We start from the raw sequence: 15,696 nt of genomic DNA, 5'->3' as shown, positions 1-15,696 counted from the left end.
CACGTACATCTCATCTGCAATACGACTAAAGAAACATTTACAAGATGTGTTTAAGATGTATTTAGAATGCATGTAAAACGGACATCTTAAAGACATCTTTCAGATGTTTGTACACAGCAGATGCTTTCCACAGACGTACGTGTGCTGTCTGGGTCAAAGTCATTCTCTGGCTCTCCCCTAGCTGCATTATAAGGTCTGAAGACGCCGTGTGTTTGTTGTTGGTGTCTCAGAACTTGATGAACTGTGTGTGATGCAGCCAGTGTTTTCACTCTCTCTCTCTCTCTCTCTCTCTCTCTCTCTGTACAGTAATCTGGATGTTCAGTAGACATCTCTCTCTCTCTCTCTGCTGTGGGACTGGAGCGGTATTGCTGGGACCTTTTCTTCAGGATGGAGTGAAGATGAACTGAAAAAAAAAAATCCTTTTCTACCTGGGTGCCACTTCCCAATCAATTCCCCTCAAAAACAACGTTAGCTCTCAGAAAATCCAGTGTGTGTCTGTGTGTGTGTGAATCCAAATGTCAGTGCGAATCCCTCAAATAAATCCCATCCTTTTGCATTGCAAGTTATCGGCGACCCATGATGCACTAGACTAGATTTAATGTCTTCGATCATTCCATGAACTCAATCCTGAATCCATGCGTCCTGCGTGATGCATGCTTTTTATTTTGTGCACATCTGAGATGTTCAGAGTGGAATACAGTTCAAATCTGTGATCAGAGGAACAGGTTTGAGACTGAAAGCATCACTGCAGATGATTGGAAACACATGGATGCTGTGAAACACTGGACCGCAAAACATATCAGCATCACCTATGAACCGAGCATTAGTCCTGGCTTTTTCTGTCAGTCATGTACAGTAGTCATTTCTTTCTCTGTATTTTTTTAATGAGTCAAATTAATTTTGTTATGGTCCATTGTTGGTCTATTAAACTGTTTTAGATCGTCTTCATTAAACATGCTGAATTCCTTCTATTCAGGTCAACACATTGCAGAAAATCATTCAATCAATATTTTTGTATTAAAAAAAAAAAAATCCTAAGCATTATTAAAATTAGATGCATTTACTTAAAAACGTAATATTAAGAATTTTTGAGAACATATATCTTTATTATACTTTATTGGCAAATTGTTTTTCTTCTTCTTCTTCTTCCTATTTAAAATAATTGTATTAAATATATTATTTTACAATCCATATTTCATTCATAGAAAAATTTCCAATGTATTTTTTCTTCTAAAAACATGTTTTATTCATAGTCATTTTTCATCTACGTAATTGTATGGATATCTATTACGATAGTATTTATACTTAAGTATAATTTTTTACTTTATTCGCAAATAGCCTTTTATTTCTTTTATTTTTTTTTTATTATTATTGCTAAAATCTTTTAATAAAAAACATGATTCATATAATTTTATAATGTATATATATAATTTATTCTTACATGTTTTACTTTATCGTTTTTTTATATCTTATTTTAAGCAATTATTATTTTAAATATTATTATTAAATATTATGTTTATTTTAAAAATAAAATGCATGCATTTTTTATAAATGAATATAGTTTGATAATTATAATTGATCATTTATTATAAGTTTTTGTAAGCTAAGCCTGGAATACACTACACTGTTTTTGAAGGATTTCAAACATGCTTTATGTTTTTAGAACACATTGTTTCAATGTGTCACTCGTCTCCTAGCAACAAGGCACATGTTTCTGTGTGAGTTTGTTGTGTTCAGATCAACTTCAAAGTCTTGTTGTGTGTTAGTGATCCTCAGTCACTATTTACAAAATCATTAAGTGTAAAAAAAAAAAAAAAATCTGTTCAGATTTGAAAAGTATTGTAGTGTATTCCAGCCTTTATTCTATAAGTTTTTAATATTATCAGTATCATTGCCAATGAAGTATAAAAAATACTAATGAAGTATAATAAATACTAATATTCCGCATCTCAAATAAATGCATCTGATTTGAATCATGTTTAGGCAATATAACTGAAAACCATATATGCACAGAGCGCTGTCTAGAGTCATTATTTCTATAATGATATAATCTGACAGATTTTGTGAGCGATAGAGAGTGACTGTTTTGTGATTAAAACACTGAACTGTGACAGAGACAGAGAGCTTTTACAACCTTGTCATTCAGCTTTTTTAACCTTTTTATTCCATTTCAAGGAATGTTGTTTTCTTTTAAAATAATGTTATATTTATTATCATCTTATATCTATTTTATTTTATATTTAATTTTGTTAAGGCTAATTTCAGATGTGCTGAATATCATGATATATTCGACATTTCAATATGCATATGTATATATTCAATCTCTTGAGGGAATGTTTTGGTTCATTACAGCATCTAAAAATTAAATTAAATTAAAAATTAAAATTAAATTCATGCATTTAGCAGACACTTTTATCCAAAGCGACTAACAGTGCATTCAGGCTATACATTTTTTATATATAAGATTAAAAAAAATTCTGATTCATCCTTAATTTTGGAAAATCAACACACACAAAAAATCACATTTACAATAATGGAAAATGGATTTAAAAATTGGACATCATTTTATGATTTTATTTATATGTATAAAATACTAGAGGCGATACTTAAAGAATTGTTACTGTCCATTTTAAGTGCATTAATGTAAAGTTTTTATTGATCTGCATCCTCTCTTTATTCTTACAGTTTGGGTTTTACAGAATGAAATGGACTATTTTATTTCAATATTAAAATTTCAGCAATGAAATCCTCAATATTATCCAAATCAATCCTATTTTTTATGTTTCATGGTGCGAGTCTTTGTAGTATAATGTACAGTATGTTTTAAAGCGTAATAATAATATGTGTGAAGTAACAAGAGTTTTATTTTGTGGCCTGCATGTTGTTCAGGACGCTTGGTTTAGCTCTTCAGACATCTAGTGTTTATGAGTATGTGATAACTAAAGTGTGTGTAAGCGAGTGTTTGACTGTACTGTATATATCTTTGGTTATTGGTTTGAGGAAAGTCTGTGCTGTACTTGAGGCTTTGTCATTTCTGCAGCTCTTTTCTGCATGTGAACCCAAGTAATGTGCGTCTCGAACACTGAACATCCATGGCCTGTGTGTTTGTACAGATCATTAGCTGGTTATGATGATGTAAACATAAAAACAAACCATACCAATAAAGCCTATATGGAAACTACACTTTTCCTTTCACTCTGGGATTCTGCATTTCAATATGATTTACTGTGCATTGTGTGAATCTGTTTCCTCTCAGGTCTAAAGCCATGTCTGGTGTATTGTGGGTAAAAACAAATGACATGCAAAGAGTGTCGGCCACGTTTATGGCTGAATAATTTGCATGGTATTATACACATCATTACGGACATCATGTTTTAAAAACAGCATTCGATTTTACACGCTTCTAGTAAAACCTAGTGAAACCAGCTGCTGATGAAACATCCCAGAAATATCAGCAAAATCTCAGTCAATAATCAGTTACATTTAAATGTTTTTTAAAGAGACTCTTCTGCTCACTAATGCTGCATTTATTTCATTAGAAATGCAGTAAAATCAGCAATATTGTGTAAAATTATTACAATTTAAAATATCTGTTTTCTGTGTGAATCTGTGTTAAACTGTAATTTATTTCTGTGATGCTCCGCTGTATTTTCAGCATCATTCCTCCAGTCTTCAGTGTCACATGATCTTCAGAAATCATGAAAATATGATGATTTGCTGCTCAAGAAACATTTCAGATTTTTTATTAATGTTGAAAACCAATATTTGCCCAATATTTGTGGAAACTGATAAAAAAAATGTCACAAGTTCAAAAGAACAGGATTTATTTGAAACAGAAATCTTCCGAGTGTTGGTCAGAATTATAGTATTAAAATATAAATTACAATATTTTTATACGTATTTAAAAAATATATATATATATATATTAATATTGCTGTCAGATAATTTTTTTCCATTAATTTCCTTTTTTAAATGTTTATTAATATATACATATTGTATTTCTTTTACTAGTAAGAAACAGTCATTATGGTATTTTACATATAATGACTGTTTCTTACTAGTAAAAGAAATACAATATGTATTTTATTATATTTATAATAATATTTATATATTGTTTTCAGATTACAGAATTTCCATTCATTTCTGTTTTAATTGTTTTTTATGTTAATGAATTTTTCTTTTTATAATTTGAGTAATTTCTATTATTATTATCATTGTCAGTGCAGTATGAAAACTACTTTTTTATTGCACCCATAATGCAATGTTCTGTCCATGATGCAGGAGAAAGGGGAAGTGACGTCATAGTGGAGCATTTCTGTACATGTTTATTTTGGATGCATAATTGAAGCTATAGGTTATTATTCACAATCTAAGCATCATTTTATTTTCAATTTGAAAATGTTTATAATTGCAAATAGTTTTGTTTGTGTGTGTGTGTGTGTGTGTGTGTGTGTGTGTGTGTTCACAGCGAAGCTCCAGACCAGCATTCATGAGACTTCAGACACTGAGGTGTGTGTGACAATAATGGACCTACACACATATATATAATTTATATATATATATATAAACAATCCCAATGCATTTCAAATCAAATTAATAGTGCTGTAACAAGTGAGCTGTTGTCTAGTACCCAGTTGTTTTCCTTATCTGTTAGTCGTACACTATAGTTTCCACATGAGTGTATTTGTTATTTGATACCACAGATGTGTTTGGGAAGGCGGGACTTCCTGTCTGCTGCATATATGACTTCCTCCTCCGTAGTGTAAGACAGACAGGAATAGAAAGCTGTGATATCAGACTCAACTAGCAGCTTTATCAACTGTACTGTCTGTCTAGTAGCTTGATTTCACAACTCTGCTGTAAAGTATTAAGGTCAGTCTCAAGAAAACGTGGTTATAAAATATTTTTAACCAAACAAATACAAATAAAACATGTATCATTGCTGTACTGCAATTGGAATTTGAGGTGAATTCATGAAAATGTCATGAAGATTCTGCAGAAATGAATGTCAAAATCAAAGTTGATGCAAAAAAATTACTTATTACTTTACTTTATTACTTTATATATATATTTTTTTTTTTTCATAATTAGATTTTGTTGGAAACTGTCATAAAATGAGTGCATAAAAATATTAAGCTTAATGCAACAACAAAAACATTTTGCTTTTCGCAGTATTTCATAATAGACTAAATGTCAGAGTTTTGCACTGACACGGTTCTTGTTTCAGCACATGGCTTTGTTTTCCTTGTCCATGTGCTTCCTTAGCCCCTCCTTTTTGTTTCCTCTTTACCACACCCTCTTGTTAGCCTAGTTGTCTAATTGTGCTCACCTGTGCCTCATGTATTTTCCTCCCTATTTATAGTGCTATTTATATGGTCCGTGGTCATTCTCACCCCCCTCTGTCTTGGTCTCAATCTCAATATGTGTTTGTGTCTCCTGGTCTGGTCTGGTCTGGTCTGGTCTGGTCTGGTCTGGTTTGGTTTGGTCTGGTTTGTCTTGTCTTGTCTTGATTCTTGGTTTTGTTTGATTTATTCTTTAAGTTGGTTAAATTGGTAGTTTTCTTATTTTGTTACTTAACCTTATATTGGTTTGTATTTTTCCTTGTCTTGAGTTTAAAGTCCCCGTGAAACGGAAGTTGCAAACGGCTTTTCTCCAGTGTTGTGACGTATTTCAGAGAGAAACGGAATAATAAATGAGGAAAAATAATGGGCGTGGCTTATTTTCCAACTAGCACCTGATTGGCTCTAGATAAGTAGGTGTGTTCAATTGCATGAGACATGGTTCATTTCAACTCACCGTCGTCAAACTTTGTGAGGTACCAACGGTCTACACTGACGGGACAGCGTTATCTGTTAATGACAGATATTTCAAGAACCCCATTACGTGTTCTGTCCTGTTTTTGGAGTATTCGCGCGTGAAGTGCTTCGAGCACATCCGTGAACACTCTGTTATCCCTCCTTCCTCGAAATGTAATAATATCGATCCATCTGGACCGTAACGAGGAAATTTTAGGGAAAGGGAAAAGTGTTCCGTCACGGAACTTCCGTGAGTTCCACAACCAAAAATGCACCTCCTCGCCATCTCTCCTTTCACGCACTGTCAATGCTCGCAAACACACAGGCAGCCTGTCTACTGTCAGTTGGAGGGGCGTGGTTACGGATTAAGCAGACGCCCAATTCCTCAAGCCTACGTCATCAGTGAAGGTCCTCCAATGCAGAGGGGAGGGGCATTTTCAGATTTTGATTAAAGATTATGAAGCCAAAATTTTTTTTTGTGTGGATTGACTCGCATGGATGAATTGTTCAGCACAAAACGATCAATTTAGGCGAACAAAGTAAATATAGTCATTTTGATTTCATGTGTACTTTAACTTTTTTGTGGAGCTTTGTCCTGTCTAGTCTTGTGTTCGAGTTCCTGACCCGTCCCTATGTGTCCTGCCCTGGTTCTACCTGCCTGGCATTTGGTCTGTCTTAGGGGCGGTGGTCAACAAGTTCCTGAGCTCTGCTCTATGTGTGGTCTTCTCGATCAGCCTGGTGTTGCTGTTGCCAGAGTATTCTGCCAGTTGTTTCCTGAAGCCTTCCCAGTGGCATTCCCTAGCTGTTCCTGTTCATAGTGTTCCTGTTGTGGGATCTTGTGCACTTCACCACCCTCTTTTATCAGTCTTTTGTCAATAAACCCTTTTTTATCTCACTGCAATTGGGTCCTAATTCCTAGATCCATGACACTAAAAAGTAATATTTATGACATTTTCATGAATTTTGCTCTTAATATTACTGTAATAAAACAATATTAATTAGTTAATATTGTTTTACAACAATGAAAAAATATTTAATTTTGCATTACAGTGATACAAAGTTGAGTGAAATTCCTTTTCAATTAAATATGATAGTATTCAAATTATTCATTACAATTTTAAAATTTTTTTGGAGTGAAATATGACCTGCACATGATCTTGAGATTCAGCTGATGGTAGCAGAGGATGTCTGAAGAAAAAAAAATGTCTAGGTAACGTTGTTTTTCTCCCTGTTTCTGTATATTTGGTTGCATTGTTAAACCTGATTTAAATTTTTGAGTCACAGTCTTGCAGGCAATAAACCAGAGCTCAGTCAGATACTGTAAAAGTTTACTCGTGGCAGTATTTTAGAGCACAAGCTATCAAAAGAAAAAATATATTACACAAATAAAAGTGAGAACATTAGTGGCGTGACAGCTGAGGGCTGGGGTCATGGTTACAGGTTTTGGCAGCACTGCAGTTTGATGCCCTTCTGTCCGTCTGTCGTCGGCGGGACACTGATGTCCACTACGTTGTTTCCTGGCGACTCGTCATGAGCCGATCGGTCAGCGATTTGCTTCTGTGATACAATGCGATAAATTTCTACAGATGCAGGAGAAACGGAGAGAGAAAGAGTCAGAAAACGAATGCAGATTATTACAGATAAAACAGAGAGTTCATTGAATAAGCATCGCTCTGTCGCTGTGGAATAGCTTGATGTAAACTGCTAAACTGTTGATTGTTATGATTATTATGAACCCATTAATGGCTTTTTTTGTACCACCGGAAACTTTTTTTTTTATTAATATATTTTCTTTTTTTTACATTTTAGTTTAAGTAGAATATGCTATATATATATATATTTTTTTTTTTAATTATGATTATTAGTATTTTTTTCACTTTTTCACAAAAAAAAGCATATGCAATATATATACTTTTTTATTTTTCACAAAGATTTTTTGCTTTAACAATGAGAAATTAAGGATACTATTACAGGGAAAAAAGTACAATCTTTAAACAGGATTATATATATATATATATATATTTTAGTTTTAATAGTTTTAGTTTTAATGATATTAACCCTTCTCTCTGTGTATGACGTTCAATGAATGTAATATTTTTCCCTCCAGGTTTTTATAATTGTGAAACGCATCAAAATGAACTGAAAATACACAGAATTTTAGATTTGATGCTGCATTACATCTTCTAGTAGAGAATGATTATGAAATCGCTTCAATGTAAGTGTGAATATTTCCAATCCAATCTGAAACATCTCTCTGAAATCCCCATAATTCCTTGCAGGCGATCACAGTTTACCAGATGGCAGATGCTGCACTTGTTCAGATCCACTGTAGCTGTCAGGTGAATCATGTTGGCTGGTTTAGTGCTAAAGTGAGGAAGCGTTTGGGTCTGTACCTGTCAGGATGTTCTTGAAGGCCTCCTCCACGTTAGTCGAGTCCAGAGCGGACGTCTCGATGAATGACAGGTTATTTTTCTCTGGAAGCAAACAGTAGGTGTTTAACATCATCTGCTCTTAACTCTTTCCTCACCATTGATGAGTTTTTACAGCTTTTCGTGTTTTCACTGTTATACACTCAGGTGCACTATTACTACAGATCTTTTGATCGAGTACAAAACCTCCTGAACAAACACATGTGATTTGCTCTGAAGGGTTTCGATTCTGAGCTGTCCACAAACAAACCTCACTGAGGTTTGATTAATGCAATTACCAGAATCTTTCATATGCAACAGATATTTTTAACTTTAAACAATTGCTTCCAGCTAAAATTGCAGTCCATAATCCATAATAACACTTCCTCCAGTGAAAAAGTGCATCTCCTGTTGTCTGTTTAAACTGTGCTTGATCTGTGCAGATTTCTCTCCTGATTCAGACCAGAACACTTTTTCACTGGAGGAAGTGTTATTCTGGATTATAGACTCTATGTGTTTGAGTTAAAATCATCTTAATGCTGGATGTGTTTCAGGTTTTGTCTTCTCCAGATGTTCACTGATGGACTGGAGTGCTGTGGATTATTGTGATGTTTTTATCAGACTCTCATTCTGACGGCACCCATTCACTGCAGAGCATCCATTGATGAGACACTGATGCAGTGCTACATTTCCACAAATCTGATGAAGAAACAAACTCATCCTGATCTTGGTGAGGACATTTTAGTTACTTTTCTATTGAACTATTCCTGTAGTGGATGTAATTCTCCACAGCTTTACATCACGCCTACATAAATCAGAGAAGAAAAGCAGCATCAGTTTGTCTGTACCTGCGAAAGCGCGCGCCTCGTCGGTGGGAACGGCTCTCAGGTGCCGCAGGTCGCTCTTATTCCCCACCAGCATGATGACGATGTTGTTGTCGGCGTGATCTCGCAGCTCTTTCAGCCAGCGCTCCACGTTCTCATAGGTCAGATGTTTGGCGATGTCGTACACGAGCAGCGCGCCGACCGCGCCACGATAATACCTGCAGACCTCCGAAAACCATAACCACAGTCTGAGCCAAAATACCAAACATCACTTCTCTATTGCTCAACGTTTGTTTTAGTTCAGTTTTATTTATTTCATTTAGTTTAGGTGTTGTTTTTCATTTAATATTTAAATTTTAAAAAAATAACAAATATTTTTAAAATAGTTTTACTTTTGCTAAATAAATTTTACCTTATTTTTTATTTAATCAATTTTAGCAATGTTGCCTACTAATTTATATTTAAATTTTTTTTTTTATTGTTTTACTTTTAGTTAGCAGTAATTACCATGATCTCGCTATCACTAATTAAGAGTTCAGATTTAGTTTTTATTTAATTTATTTAGTTAATACATTTTATTTCTCATTTAGCAATGTTGCATTAGAAACTTATTTCAGGTGGTTGTCAAAGCAAAATTACTTTTTTTTTGTCCATGTAATATTTATATTTTAACAAATTAACAAAAAAGTCTTTAATAGATTTATTTTGCAATAATATCCCTGCTTTCACAATTACTATTGCACAGTTTAAGCTTTAGTTTGACTTTTTATGTAATATAGTTAGTAAATAAATAAATATTTTATTTTGTTAAAGCAATGCTGACTTGCCAAATCATTTAAATTAGTTGTAGACAACATAACTTATTTTAATTTGGTTTTAGTTTTATTTCAATACATTTAATTTTATTATTTAGTTAATAATTTTATTTTAGTTCTAGTGTTTCATCTAATATTTATATTTTAACAAATTAGCAAAAATTATTATTGCTCATAGTTAGAGGTTTTTATCACATCGCCAACACTATTAAAAAATACAATGGCTGAAAGATTAAAATAAAATACAAAATATAAAAATAAAACAGTTTAATGGCTGAGGTGAAGGATGTAAATGTTATTTTTGGACACTTATCAACAGCCACAAATGCAAATTATTTTTTATTGTGGTGTATTTATTACGTTTAACTTATATATATATATATGTGTATTATAACTTAAAATGTATATATTCTTTATATTTTCTTGCATAAGTTATTAAGATAAACTAGAACCAAGGTTAGTTAGCTATTATAGTGCACTAAACCTAAAACCATAAAAACTAATTACTTGAAACAAAATCTTTAACAGAAAAATAATAAAATACAAAAAAAATTATTTATTATATTTCAGCTACATTTTAATCAGCAACATGTTTAATTTTCATTTAGTTTAACTTGGTTTACAAAAACAATAAAACCTAAAAATTGCACTAAAAATAAATACTAAGTTGAAATGACAAACAAAATTACATTACTTTTTTTACATTTTCAAATATTTATGAACAATTCTATTTCAGCATATGAATAAAAACTATAGTAGTGCATCAATGATACTGTAATAGCACTGGGTAGTTATCTTTGGAGTACTGTGTTATTAACACAATGCTGTATTACAGTACAGATGGTTGTATTGACGCATGACTGTACTCACGCAGAAGTGATGGCCCTGTACCGCTCCTGTCCAGCCGTATCCCAGATCTGAGCTTTTATGGTCTTGCCGTCCACCTGGATGCTCCTGGTGGCGAACTCCACTCCGATCGTGCTCTTGCTCTCCAGATTAAACTCATTCCTTGTGAAGCGTGACAGCAGGTTACTCTTCCCCACGCCCGAATCTCCGATGAGAACAACTGAGAGCAGCATGCATTTAATTACATTTTGTAAATATCAAGGATGCATTAAATTGATCAAAAGTGACAGTGAAGAACAGATTTGTATTTCGAATAAACGCAGTTCTTTTAAACTTTCTATTCATCTGTGAATCCTAAAAAATAAAATGCATCAGTTTCCACAAAAATATTGTGCAGCACAATTGTGTTCAATGTTTCTTGAGCAGTAAATCATCATATTATTCTGATTTCTGAAGATCATGTGATATTGAAGACTGGAGGAATGATGCTGAAAATACAGCGGAGCATCACAGGAATAAATTATATTTTAACAGATATTCACATTGAAAACAGCTGTTTGGAATTGTAATAATATTTCACAATTTTACTGTTTTTATTGTAGTTTTGATTAAATGCATGCAGCTTTTGTGAGCAGAAGAGACTTATTTCTAAAAACCCAATCTTGTGAATAGTAGAGCGCATAGACATACGGAAAACGGTAAATATTCATGGTGTCAAGCCAATAATTGATTACATCTACCTGACACAATAATTAAAGATTTAAGCCACTTAAATATGAGGAACAGAGATAAAATATTAAAGGAAAACAGGTAAATAATCACTGATTTTTCTCAAGAAGAGAAATAGAGAAATAGAGACACTGTTTATTTAACCCCTATAATAATGGCTGTTCACTTTTATTTCTGTATATAAATGATAAGTATAATGCAATATTACACTAGTAAGAACATATCAGTGGTTGCATCACTCCTTCTCTCTTTCTTGGTTTTGAAGGCCCATTACTCAAGATCTGATTCCCGTATAAGATCTGAAATATAAATAGTTTTATGGACTACTTGTAATGTCCATTTTTGGAGTTCATCCCCCCCAGTGGCCTTCCACTATCATCATGTCTCAGACAGTGACTCTAGAACATCTCATGTTGTGTTTCAGGAAGAAAAAAGAAGGTCAGGAAGTTTTTGTTTTCCTTTAAAGCTGTGAAAGCGTTTGCGTTGACTTCCTTCAGCTCAGGCTGATATCCTCACGCACTCTTAGGAAGACAAGTCGAACTTTGATCCTCACATTTTGCTGATTTGGTGAAAGTGGAATGTCACAGAAATTCAGCGTCAGACTTTGATCAGGTGTCGTGATTCAATCAGTAACACATCAGCTGCAGGACTGATCTTCAGCATGTGGCTTCGTTATTATCACGCGTGCTTTTTCTAAAATTTGCCGTGATCCTACCCAGCTAACAGAAATATGTTCTATGAACATTTTTTTTCTCCATGTTTACGTGAATGTTACAGAAACATTGAGGATTTTCTTTTTAATGTTCTCTCAACATTTAAAACACCCATTTCTTATATCTAAAGAACGTTTTTCCTTAGTTATGAGAACGTTTGAAGAACATTTTCATTGTAACATTTTGAAAACATTCCGAGAATGTTACATCTGAGAATGTTACATTTGAATGTTCTCTGGACACTTAAAACAACCGTTTTTGTATTTTAAAAATGTTTTTCTTAGTTATGTGAATGTTAGAGGAACATTACATTCAACTGTTTTGAAAAATTATAAAAAGTTATTTCTGGATGTTGAAACCTTCAAAACTTATTACTTACGTATTACTTATTATCTCTTCTTGCATGTTAGAGGAACATTTAATTGTATTATTTTGAAAATATCATGAAAATGTTACATTTGAATGTTCTCTCAACGTTTAAAACACCCATTTATAAATATCTAAAGAACGTTATTTCTTAGTTATGAGAAAGTCAGAGGAACATTTCATTGTAACATTTTGAAAAAATTCTGAAAATGTTACATTTGAATGTTCTTTCCACGTTTAAAACACTTTTTTATACTTAATGTGTTTTTTTTTTTTTGTATTATAATTATTATTATTATCAGTTATGTGAAAGTCAGAGGAACATTTCATTTTAAAACCCTTCGGGACATTTTATTCCTGAATGTTTTGAAATAATCAAAACGACCAGTTTAATGTATTAAGAACGTTTCTTCTTGGTTGTACGAACGTTAGAGTAACATTCCATTCTTTCACCTTGAAACGTTCTATTGTTATTACCAAAAATGTTACTGAACATTAAACCTGAGAACATACTAATAACATCATAAGGACGTTCCGAAAACAATGTTCTTAGAACGTTTCCTCTCAACATTATGAGAATGTATCTCATGTGAATAATGTCAGGGACGTTCCATTGACAGAATTTTAAGCACTGGCCTATTTGTTCCAACACTGACATGATATTTCAACACGTCAGGGAAAGTTATAGGAATGTTTTAGCAGTTATAATCACTAGAAAGCATTAGATCGCAGTGCAAAATGACCCCCCTGCTGTTTTTATCTTAATGAGAGCATGCACTCAAGAGAGGGCTGCATCTCATTTCAGGCTCATATATATTTAACGCATGCTAATTCTCCATCATCCAGGCCCTGGTTCTGTCTATCCCGTGTGAAAGCATCCAGCCATCGCACACAGATGTTTCACTGATCGATGGATGTGCATCGATGCCTCTGCGGGAGGTTCTGTCTCAAAGCCTGTGAATTATGCTATGATTTTAGACGGGTGCCGCGGCGAAAGATGTTTCCTGATACAACAGGCTATTCAATTGCATGTCAGATCTGGAACAATGGATGGATTATGAATGATTACTCCTCTGCTCTGTTTGAAGGAATGCAGAATTTACCTTTGAACAAAAAATCGTATTCATCATCCCTGTTGGCCATTGTCAAGAAGCCTCTCCGTCCTGCAGTCCGTCCAGAGAGAGGGAAATCCGATGATGATGTATTAATAACTCAGTGTGAGAAGAAAGAATCAAATGAATATTAAAGACACACAATGCTCCAGTGCCTCCGCCGCTGCTGCTGCTGCTGTCACGCCGCAGGAAGAGCGATCTGCTCGGTCTGGATTAGGGGCGGAGTCCCGCAGCTCAGCTCTGGAGCTCCGCGGCCGCTAGAGGGCGCTAAAAACACCGGGATATTACCGTAGTTGTGTGTGTGCGTGTGTGTGTGTGTGTGTGTGTGTACGTTTCTTTTGGGATCTTTTCCCCAGACGTTTAGTCTTAAAAAAATATGAAAATACATCAGAATTTTACAATATAAATATTAAAATATTTATCATTATTACAATAAACATACATATTTCAGTTTTATTCAGTTTTTTAGAGATTAAAACCACCCCTCATTTCCAACAGCAATTTAATAAAGTTTTTTCCCCTTTCATAAGGTAACAAAAGTGTCAGAAAGAAGCTTGGGATGAAATATTAAGGTAAATATTATTTGAGAAGTGCATTATTATTGTGTGTCCATTCCAGCTAAACAGTTTTGAAAGATTTCTCAAGAAGTTTGAAAATATTTTAACTGTGTGAGAATCAGTCTTAGTGTAGAAATGTGTTTTATTCAGCAGAATATTATTCCAAGAATGTTCAAATGTAATTTTCATTACAGAATACTATAAAAAAAAAAAAAAAATTGAGACATGGTTGGAATTACATTATTAGTAGACAAATAAAGAAACACTTTATTTATTTATTTATTTCAGTAATTAATTATTTTTATTTATTTTAATGTATTTTATTTTTATTTATGCATTTTTATATTTTTAATTAATGAATCTATTTTTAAGTATTTTTTATTTTTTTATTTTTTTCCAATTAATTTATTTATTCATAATAACTGCATTTTATTTGTATGTTGTTTATTAATTTTATTGTATTTGACTTTTATTTATTTTGCATGCAACAGAAAGGCGCTTTTGTCTGTGGTCATGAAACTTTCTCCCACTCTGTTTTCCATATGAAGAGTCTCTGAAAGGCTTATTGGGAGAACCTATGGACTCAAATGAGCAAACTAAAAGATAATGGGGAACATCAGGAAGCTCAGAGAGGAAGCCAAGCGCTGGAGGAATCAGGGGCCTGGAGGAAATATGTGAGCTGACCTTCCATGACCCCACCGTGCAGACAGGAAGTGAGGTGTAACTGCTGAATAAGCTTCCCAGCCGTGTGAAGAGGACACATGGTAAGTGATTTGGGTTTTTGGAGCTTGTTTTTCAACTTTCTCCTAGCACTAGAAAGCTGCAATGCATGCATGAACTTATCCAAAGAGTTTTAGCAGGGAAAATTCACAAGCAGCTTAGCAAAATACTTGCATTGCATGTGTTTGCCAGATGGTGATGCATTCTGTAGACTCAAACATTGTGCATCATTTGAGTCACTTTCTAAAAGCATTGAGTGTGAAGACATCGGAGGAAGATTATGGGATGGCTGTGAGCATGCGCGTAATTTGCAGGGGGGTTAGGGGGGTCATGACCCCCCCAAAAATCAGATCCAACTAATATAACCCCCTCAGTATCATCAAACCATTCAGATTAAAATATGAAATATTCAGAATAAATACTTTTGTTCGTTTTCTTTATTAATTTCATTTGCCAGCAAGAAAGATAGTATCATATTTTAAATAATCTGTAATGTACCCCCCGCCCCCCGCACCGACTACTTGGTATTACCCAACCGGCTTTCTCTACCAAGTTTGTTCACTATTTTGCGCAGTCCCTGGGATGAATGGGTGGAAAAAGCTGACGGAAAGATTAAAAGGACACTGAAAGGCAGCCAGACAACAATTTTTCATTGTTTGTCGACACCAGCCAAAAAAAAAAAAGAAAAGAAAATCCTGACCAAACGGAGGTACCCCGCTAAATTGGCTGTTAAGTTAGCTGAGCGTTTCTCAAAGTGTGGGGAGTAGATACATGACAAACATGTTTTGTGCCCACTTTTTTCTAATTACTT

The 15,696-nt window shown here is 33.7% G+C and overlaps 2 protein-coding genes across 7 annotated transcripts in view; one reads left to right on the top strand and one right to left on the bottom strand.

Annotated features, from left to right (window-relative positions):
• Positions 1-3,181, top strand: part of LOC127938287 (phosphatidylinositol 4-phosphate 5-kinase type-1 gamma) — a 44,036-nt gene extending 40,855 nt beyond the window's left edge. For all 6 annotated transcript variants that reach the window (XM_052534792.1, XM_052534802.1, XM_052534810.1 and 3 more), the window contains one exon: positions 307-3,181. In XM_052534792.1, coding sequence (XP_052390752.1) covers positions 307-309 — 3 coding nt within the window. In that variant the 3' untranslated portion in view covers positions 310-3,181. The remainder of the gene's footprint in view (positions 1-306) is intronic.
• A 3,925-nt stretch (positions 3,182-7,106) lies between these two features.
• Positions 7,107-13,824, bottom strand: rab11bb (RAB11B, member RAS oncogene family, b). Its single transcript, XM_052534865.1, has 5 exons — positions 13,600-13,824; positions 10,713-10,908; positions 9,052-9,245; positions 8,189-8,269; positions 7,107-7,375 (listed from the first exon to the last, which is right to left on the bottom strand). The coding sequence occupies exons 1-5, from the start codon at positions 13,637-13,639 to the stop codon at positions 7,230-7,232; spliced, it is 657 nt and encodes a 218-aa protein (XP_052390825.1). The 5' UTR covers positions 13,640-13,824; the 3' UTR covers positions 7,107-7,229.
• Between the last annotated feature and the right edge of the window lie 1,872 nt (positions 13,825-15,696).

Source organism: Carassius gibelio, chromosome A2, assembly GCF_023724105.1.
Source record: "Carassius gibelio isolate Cgi1373 ecotype wild population from Czech Republic chromosome A2, carGib1.2-hapl.c, whole genome shotgun sequence".
In the NCBI taxonomy this organism is placed as follows: domain Eukaryota; kingdom Metazoa; phylum Chordata; class Actinopteri; order Cypriniformes; family Cyprinidae; genus Carassius; species Carassius gibelio.
Note: the sequence above shows the minus strand (reverse complement) of the source record. Positions and strands in the feature narration are given on the sequence as shown.